Source organism: Cottoperca gobio, chromosome 12 (assembly GCF_900634415.1).
Source record: "Cottoperca gobio chromosome 12, fCotGob3.1, whole genome shotgun sequence".
Classification (NCBI taxonomy): Eukaryota; Metazoa; Chordata; class Actinopteri; order Perciformes; family Bovichtidae; genus Cottoperca; species Cottoperca gobio.
The window spans coordinates 942,378-952,500 of record NC_041366.1 but is presented as its reverse complement, the minus strand read 5'-3'; the positions used below and the strand labels follow the sequence as shown (position 1 = coordinate 952,500).

The window sequence follows — 10,123 nt, the reverse complement described above, 5'->3', positions numbered from 1 at the left end:
GGGCGTGGGTCTGTGTCTGTGTGTGGGTGTGGGCGTGTGTGTGTGTGTGTGTGTGTGTGTGGGCGTGGCCGTGGGTCTGTGTCTGTGTGTGGGTGTGGGCGTGTGTGTGTGTGTGTGTGTGTGTGTGTATGTGTGTGTGTGGGTGGGTGGGTGGGTGTTAAAGTTAAAACTGGCTGAAACTTTCTTCTTTCCTCTGGACACAGTAAAGGTCACGTCCAGCGACTCTTCATGGATCAGAAACTTTCCTGCAATAACTCTGCAGCCAAACTGCAGCCAGTGAACTGTGTTATATCACAATGTCAAAAATAAGATTATTCTATATTACAGTAATAAAAACTCCATAACATGTCGTGTCTTGTCATTACATTTTACAGGAATGACCAGGAATGACCTTTGAGACTGGAGAGAAAATTCTTTTTAAATAATTAATCAATTTAAATAATAGAAAATGTCAGTATATCCTTTATATGTTACATAGAACTGCTCTTTCCACATCAGAGACCTGTGTGTGTTCACACTGTACACAAAGCGTATTTTCACCTCGCGTTACTCAAGCAAGTTTAATCGCAGCATCGTTTGTGTTTACTTGTGCTAGGTGCGCCGGGATTGGAGGCGGGGTTTACCTCCATGTAGATAGCAAACTGTTTGTAGTATCACCTTAATTCCAAGGGCCTAACAGGCAGTTAAACAGCTGGGGGGCCAACCTTGACTTGAGAATTCCACACACTCTTCTGTTAGTCCCTCCCTACGTTCTGAGATTGAAATCATGGTGTCACTCATGGACGTATGCACTAGCTAAACCTCCCTCTTTTGTTTAATAGGTGTGAACCACAGCACGGAGTGAGCAGGAGCTGTGTATGAATGTAGAATCTTATAAAAGAACGGACACTGTACATAATCTACACTATGCGGAGAAAAGGTGTGTGGTATTAACTTTCGTAGGATATATGGTAGAGCCTGTAGGGAGATATATGTCGTTTAGGACTCAAGAATTAGAGAGGTAGTCAACACATTGTAATCTTTGTACAGACGTCTCCATCTTTTACTGATTGCTGACTATAGAGAGAATTATGTCCTGCTGCCTTATATATATGCATGCATACTGTAGGTCCGGGAGATGCATGAATATGTCTCAAGAGTGATATGAGCGTATGTGAGAGTGAAAATATGTCTGTGTGAAAGGAAAATGAATGTTGGAATACCAGACTGAATTACCCCGAGCCTCTTATAGAAAGATATTAGCTGAGATATTTCATAATGGACTCTGTCAAACCTTTGTCATGTCCACAGAAGTCAAATGAACACTTCACACAAAGCTCAGCTGGACCTTCACAGCTGCTTCTTTAATTAGTTTAAATGAGTCTCCAAGTTCTCCAAAGTAACACATCTGACTCCTGCAGAGACACCCAAGCTTTAATTGGATACTGGATCAGCTCCTAGTTATGCTGCTATAGGCTTAGACTGCCGGGGGACACCTCCCTGCTTTCCTTCTCTTCCTCTCTCCTCCCCTCCCTCTCTATTTGTATGCATTTATGTAAATGTATGTTACTAACACAGCATCCGGGGCATCATCCCCGGATGCTGTGTCTCTCATGTGGCAGGTTACCACTGATAAAGTTTACGTCAGGATCAGGATTCGTGGCTGTGCCTGCTGCCCTGGTCCTGCTGGACGCCTGGAAGCCTTTTTGACATTTTCCTGGATTCATCCATACTTTCTCTTTTTCAACACAACATAATTTCTGTCAAATGTTGTATTTGTACTATGTTGTTTATCCTGTACACACGACATCTATTGCACGTCTGTCCGTCCTGGGAGAGGGATCCCTCCTCAGTTGCTCTCCCTGAGGTTTCTTCCATTTTCCCCCCTTTAATTATGGGGTTTCTTTTAGGAAGTTTTTTCTTGTGCGATGCGAGGGTCGAAGGATAGACTGTGTCGTATCCTGTACAGTCTGTAAAGCACACTGAGACAAATGTATAATTTGTGATATTGGGCTGTATAAATAAATTTGATTTGATTTGATTTAATTGCTCCAAAGGAAACCCTTCTAAAAGCTATTTTTAGAGCATAAATGGAGTTAAAGTTTGCAGTATGCTGGATGTTCCCAGTATCCACTCCTGATCCTAAGTCTAGCAGCCACAGAGACAGTCAACCTACCTGCCGGTCTCTCTAGAGAATTCTGGGTAAAAAACAACTACATACTGACATACTGTAAACTCTGGCTGTGTGTTCAACCAAGCATTCAACACACACACACACACACACACACACACACACACACACACACACACACACACACACACACACACACACACACACACACACACAGTAACGCTCCAATGACTGGAGGAAAGTTGAGATGTCAGATTTGTCTGAAAAGTTGATTTGACAGCAGAAACTTGACGAAAGCAGAAAGATTCAAATTGTATCCTGCAGCAACATGCTGCAGAGAAACTGACTGAAGCTGAACCCACCTACCCACCCACCCACAAATACACACACACACACACACACACACACACACACACACACACACACACACACACACACACATTTCAGCAGTGAACATTTCTGTCCTTAAATAAACAATCTGCTGTGGAGTTCTGATGCTTTAATACATTTAACTTTATCAGGCAACATTAGCACAAATAGTTTCACTACTATGGCTGCAGTACTTATGTACTTATGCACTTATTTTTAATTGCTTACCATTGCTATCTATTCCTTTTAAACTGGCAACATGAGGCTCTGGATTGTCAAGCAACTCTGACTTCACTGATCGATCAGCCCTGACCTGAGAGCTGACCAGCAGAGAAATATCAATCACATGCAGGAGAATAAGCCAACAGAAAGTAAATGAGGTCAGCTCTCCACAGACGGCCTGAACCTCCTCTTTATGGGCATAAATGATGAGCCGTTCACATCAACTCTGGAAGCATTCATCATTTCTCTGCTGCTGCTTTCTGAGCAGGATGAAAAACAAATGATAAAAAGAGAAAAATTCCCACCAACATCTGAAAGTTTTTTCAAAGTGGGCTTCAGTTGAAGTTAGTAAAGGCTAATGCTTGTGGTGCCAGAAAAACCACAATGTGTAAACTGTGGAGGCCACAGTACCCTCCATGTTGTAAAGATCATCCCAATTTAAGCTTCCATCAGTACAAACATATACAGTTATTGGTGGTTGGGTGACTATAGACACATTCAGATCTTCTGATTAAACCTATGCAGCTTGAAGTTCCGTTTTCCTCTTCAGTTGTTGTGCATACTTACAGATACAGCTTTACTGCATGTTACCATTTACTGGTCACGTTCAGCCGTATTGTAAATTACTGCTGACGGAAACCCAGAATTTAGTAAGTGGAACTTTGTCAGCAGTGCTAATGTCATATAACTGTTCTACACAAGAAGATACAGACACATTTGGAGCTAGTTGGTCTGTGAATCAGGCGACAGCTCCAACATGTCGTCAACTCAGGGTAAAAAAATGCTATAAGATGTCTGATTCCTACCAATCATCATTTACTGCTGTTGGTTGAATCCGATGCAGGATTATATCTGCAGCCTCTAGTAATTGATCTTCTGCCGTTTTGTACACACTAGAGCTGTTCCACACATTCCAAGTTAAGACAGTGAGATCAGCTGACTTTTAGACTTTAAGCAAATCTCTAAACCCCATTTCCTATGGATCATCAGAATAAATGAGTTGGATTATTACAGGTAGCTCTCAGTTTCTGTAAAAGTCCAGGTTGGCTCTTTTGGTTTGTGTCCATTTGTTTATGTTTTACATATTAATGTACTACATGTCTCCTGTTGTATTTCAATGGCTGCTGCAAGACCAATTTTCATCAAAGTGACAATAAAGTCAAGTGAAGTTGTGAAATGTTCTGCTGACAATATCGAACACCCCGTTGTCTTCAGCCTATATTTGTTTACAGTGGGCAACCTTTGGCAAATGAGCTATTAGCAGTTCCTGGTTGCACAGGATTACTTTGATACTGAAGAAAACTTTGTGATGATTCTCAGGCAACTTCTGGAGGTATCAGGAGCGTCTTTTTTCCATGATGTATGGACATTTATTTGCAGTTGATGTCAGACTGGATTTAGAAATGGGTGTATTGTCTGCGTGTTTATGTTTCAATCCCAAATTATGACACTGAGTTATGATTCTTGACACACTAAGGGTTTTAAACTTTTAACTTTTAACTCAACAACTTGTTTGGGATTTCTAATGCAGCCTGGTGATAGTTTCATCGGTGACAAAAAATAATGACATTGTCACTGTTTACTGTGTTATTTGTACAATTTGACGTGTTTACCGCCAATCAAATTGTGTATTTTGGGTATATCATTTGTAGGTATTTTCGGGTAAATACTGTAAGAGGTTAAAGGCCATAATAGCCTCCATGAGCTGTGTATCACAGCATCTGCTTCAACTGCTGACAGCATTGATGAGGATCAACATTCCCAACTATAATAACTAACTTGTTGTTTTCAGAATACCACTTCACCTCACGCAGTATTTTCTGTTTCCGCTTCTGTTGTATTTTAAATGGCTGGCTAGTGAAAGGCACATTTTGCTTGAAAGGATAATAAAGTCAAGAGCATTCTCATATACATTTGTAGATCACATCAATCAGTAAAATGAGGTCAGATCACCAGAGTAACTGTTGAATGATGGCAGTGTCACAGTTTGAATGTGTGTCACTATATCTCAGGGAGAAACCTGGGAAATCAGTCATGAATGTTAAATGGTTTATGTTGGCGACAGTTGGAATAACAAGCTCAGACTCTCTCAGTGTGACCATGCAAAATGTTAGAATGTTAGAAATGTGATTTTAAAAAAAAATTGTGAATTAAAGGAAGTTCAGTAGATGATGTTTTATTTTTCTTTACTGTTTATCACACCATAATGAGCAGTTTGTTTATGTGACTGTTGTTGGTGCAGTGTGGAGATGTGAACAGAGAGAGGAGGAAAGAAAAGTGTCAAAATGTAAACTCACCCTGGACAGGACAACCTCTAAGGTGATGTTCTGCGGAGGAGCACTGGGTACTGCAGAGACACAGAAACAGTATAAATACTATATATCAGGTTATTAATAAGTCACATATGAAACACACAGACAACTTCTGCTCTGTGTAAATGTGGATAATTAATTATAAAGTGTGGGGAGGACTTTTCACATTTAACTTGTATTATATTACGTTTATTTTACTTAACCGACATGTTTCTTTTTTTGCTTTAGAAAATGTTCTGATACAAACAACCTGAGGATGAAAAACAGATCACAGCTTCACACTGAGCTCACAAGCCAAACAGCTTCAAACCCATCACTCACCAATCACAATGAGTAGTACATAACATTTGTGTCCTGCTACAGAAGTGAGAAACCCTTATCCAAAATCCCATTGACAAATGTAATAATGCAAATTGTATAATTCTATTATAAATCAAATAGAAATACAGCATTGGAGTGTAACCTTACTCAACAGTGGATTGTGTGGTTCAGTCCATGAGTCGAGACAAGTGAGAAAAACCTTTCCAAGTCTAAATTGTTTAATTTTGTATCCTGTGACTTAAGAACAGCTGAAAAAAGGTTGTTGCCAGCATCACTTATTAAGTTTTATTTTTATTTTTTATCTGTGAAAACAGATGAAAACATTTTTTGCAGGTGATATTATTTAAATGTTTTCATTGTTGTACTCATGTTGGCCTCAATAAATTATGGTTATGGACAAAACCAAGTTAAGATGATAAGTGCCCGACTCTGCTCTGGTGCTCTGCCACACTGATAATTCTTTTCTGAAAGACTGATGAAATAAATGCTGATTGAGAGATCGCATTGGGTTACAGAAGCTAGTGAAACAGAGGCAGATCCGGACGTGATGTCAGGACCAGGGGACATTTTAGAATATACTGAATAGCACACCTGAAGATGAATATCCGTTTCATAAAATTATTCAGAGTTTCTGGTTTCCCCCTGTTTCCAGTCTTTGTGCTAAGCTAGGCTAAATACATGTACACTTAGTGTGTTTCTTTTGAGAGCCTGGACCTAAACGCCTCATTACAGAAGATGTTGCTTTATTACTATTTCTTTACAGTGTCAGTGTGTTGGTTGAGAACTGAGTCAACTCTGTTTGGTGTCAGATTACCGTTGTCAATAAATTATCCTGATGATGACATCAGAACAGACAGGAAGCAGACGGATCGTCACTGAGAGTCTGACTGTGTCACTACAGCAAAACAAAATTACCAGCGGACACATGACGGGTGTCATCAAACACACACACAGTGCACCGTCAGGACATCAGACTGATTCTGACGTCAGTCCTGGAACAAGATCCAAAACAAAGATGAGGAAGGAGAAGAAGAAGAAAGAGAAGAAGAAATATGAGAAAAATAAATAGTCGGATGGAAAGGACAAACAAGAAAACTAAGATAAATGCAACAAAGACGATGATGAACAGGAAGAACAAGACAAATACAGAAAACCGTGACAACCAAAAACAAAGAAGAAGAAAATAAAGATGAAGGTGCAGGGTATAATACAAATAGTATAATGGACACAAACAAAAACAAGAAAAAAGATGAAGAACTAGAACTTGAAAACAAAGAACTCACATGCTGCTGTGACTACTGAGCAAGCTCAAGCTCAAAGCCGTGCAGGCTGTGAGCTTGCTCACAAGAGTAGACAACAGCACAAGTTGTAATTTCAAAACGTCGATTTAATTCGAGGGGCAAAATACTTGCTGCTGCTGAAGCATTTGTGAACACAGCATGCCCTTAAAGTGCAGAAATGTAACGTACTCTACAGGCGAGTACTGCATCTCTTCAACCCAGTAGCGCCGCGTTTGCATGTTGTGTTCAGATATTAGGAAATAAAAGTAAGTTAATACTAATAAACCTGTATTTACTCTTTCTCCACCTAACAATTGATCAGGAATCTATAAACAATCGGATCGATAACAGGAATCGATAATATAATCAGTATCGATACAATCTTATCAATTCCCATCCCTAATGATAGCTAAGACAAAGATAAGGAGGATGGGTAGCATGAGGACGAGGATGAACAGTGTGATGATGAAGAGGCAACAGACATGAATCAGAGTCGTGCAAATTGATAATCTAAGTTTTTTGGTTTGAATGAACTCAGCGTCTGTTCAACCAGACACCTAATTAAATGTCAGCAGCTTATCTGTTGATTCAGCTGCTCACTGACTGTGTGTGTGTGTGTGTGTGTGTGTGTGTGTGTGTGTGTGTGTGTGTGTGTGTGTGTGTGTGTGTGTGTGTGTGTGTGTGTGTGTGTGTGTGTGTGTCAGTTTTATTGTGGATTCAATTAGCCCACGAGTCATTGATAATTATTGAAACACAGCCAGAAGATTCATAATGCAGCCACTCTGCGTCTGTGTCTCTGTAAGTGTATGTGTGTGTGTTATTACAGATCATTTTTATGGTGCATGGCAGCTGGACAGATGCCTCCATTTTCTCTCACTGTCACTATGGAAGTTTATTCATTTAAACAGACCGTATCAGCACCAGTCAGCAGCTGTATGTGAATCTCAATGTTCCATTGAGAGGAGATATTTAAGTCTCTGTTCCGGATGTAAACCCAAAGTGTAGCTCTAGTTTGCAGACCCCCAGTGCAGGAGTTTGCTCTAGCTGAATTTGAAGCAGGTGGAGGTAAATATGTGATTCTTTTTCTCGTTTCTGCCACTTTGGATTTAATCCGATAAACAAACTATTATAATGTACCCAGACCATGGATTTATTACTGACAAGTCAGATGAAGCAGCTGTACTTCTTCTTCTCTCTGTACTGAGGCAGACTGCAGCTACAATGACTCACTATCACCTCTAGAGGAACAAGTGGTATTACAGACTGGACGGAGCGCAGCTAGCTGTTAGCATGCTAACTTCAGTAGATATCTCTGCAACACAACACAGAGACGTGTTTAACATAACGTCAGCACTGTTACCTCTTCACACTCTGTTCATAATGTTAGTTCATTGTTTTAATGGTTTAAACTAAAATTACAAAAGTATAACATATGGACATAGCCTCTGAAAAATACAATCCATATGACATAAATAATGTGATCTTGTATGAAAATGATGGATCCAGGATGATGTCAAAAAGCTTCCAGGTGCCTCCTAAAGAAATATCAACGTGTGTGGACCACACAGGAAATGGTTAGTGACCTGAGACGGCACCCAAGTATCACAAAGTGGCCACGCCGCTGATAATGTGTAACTCACTATCACCTTATCCACAACTTTTCCACTAAGGCTCACCGTTTTTAAGTTGCTCTTGCAGTTCAGTACTCGACTAGTTTAGTAAATAGTGAAACTTAACAACAACATCTGAGTTATTATGTTTTACAAAGCAAGTTTAGATCCATTATATTTCTTCTTATTTCATATTAAATATGCTGCTGTTGATCTGTTATTGATAGATAGATAGATAGATAGATAGATAGATAGATAGATAGATAGATAGATAGATAGATAGATAGATAGATAGACAGACAGACAGACAGACAGACAGACAGACAGATAGATAGATAGATAGATAGATAGATAGATAGACAGACAGATAGATAGATAGATAGATAGATAGATAGATAGATAGATAGATAGATAGATAGATAGAGATAGAGAGAGAGAGAGAGAGAGAGAGAGAGAGAGAGAGAGAGAGAGAGAGAGATAGATAGATACTTTATTAATCCTGAGGGAAATGTAGGCATCCAGTAGCTGAAAAGACCTGACATACAACATTACCCCTCCCGCCATTACAAATGTAGAGTACAAAAAAAATAAAAAAAATAAAATTAAGTGATAACTGTTATGGTTTGAATTTAATTGAATCTGAATCTGAATCCCCTGCCATCACTAAGAGGAGTTGTACAGTATTATGGCCAAGGGGACAAAAGAGTTCTTGAGTCTGTCTGTGGAGCAGGACAGGGACAGCAGTCTGCCGCTGAACACGCTCCTCTGCCGGGTGAATGTGCTGTGCAGAGGGTTGTTGGCGTTGTCCAGGATGGATGACAGTTTATCAAGGGTCCTTCTCTCTGCTACTGTCACCAGGGAGTCCAGCTCTGTGTCCACTACAGAGCCAGCCCTCCTCACCAGTCTGTCCAGCCACCCAGCATCCCTCTTCTTGTTGCTTCCTCCCCAACACACCACAGCATAGAAGAGAGCGCTGGCCACCACAGACTGGTAGAACATCAACAGTAGTTTTTTGCAGATTTTGAAGGACCCCAGCCTTCTCAGGAAGTTGCAGGTAATGCAAAGTCCACCTCTTTCACATGTACAACCCAGACAGCAAAGCAATGAAGCCTACAGGGAAGGGTCCAACACTATAGTTCCTTGAATGTTCACTATCTATTTGTGACAACTATTTATGTTCAGGGGTGAATTTTTATATAACTCACTATGGTACAACCGCATAGCTAGTCTGCAGTTAACACGCAGGGTTCCCTTCAAATGGAGTGCAAATTTGAACTGAATTTACAGAAAATCATCAAAACAACATGTGAATTGATGCACTGCTGTTTGGCGAACATTAGCAGTTGGTTCAACAGGTGGTGGTGCTCATTCTCTAGTCAGGTGCCAACCAGAAGAAGAGGACACTAAAGAGCCCCAGTCAAACCCCAAATGAATGGAAACCATGTGGAAATACACGTATCAATGTGATAATGGTTACAGTTACATAGATCTGAAGAACAGTTGAAGCTTAAGTTACAAATAAGACACATGTTTCTTGTACATCACCATTGTTCGCCAATGTACCATATATTTCAGCGTTTTCCTCAACAAAAAATCTTTCTTTTCAATTTTTCTTGATCCTTCATCCAAAACAATAGCACCTCTCCTCTCTCTCTCTCAAACACACACACACACACACACACACACACACACACACACACACACACACACACACACACACACACACACACACACACACACATATGTAATATGCAGCCCCTGGTGCAGCAGTTCTCTGGTCTCAGCTGAACGGCTGCTGATGGACCAGTTCAAAGCAGTCACACTGCAGACAGCAGACACTCTCAAACTACACTCTCATTTTCTGAACACTGTTTTGAAATATTAATAAGTTTATACATT

At 40.2% G+C, this 10,123-nt stretch overlaps 1 protein-coding gene across 1 annotated transcript in view; it reads right to left on the bottom strand.

The window, feature by feature from the left end:
* dcc (DCC netrin 1 receptor) overlaps nt 1–10,123 on the bottom strand; it is a 279,414-nt gene that overhangs the window by 118,261 nt on the left and 151,030 nt on the right. The window contains exon 12 of the mRNA XM_029444368.1: nt 4,999–5,048. Coding sequence (XP_029300228.1) covers nt 4,999–5,048 — 50 coding nt within the window. The remainder of the gene's footprint in view (nt 1–4,998; nt 5,049–10,123) is intronic.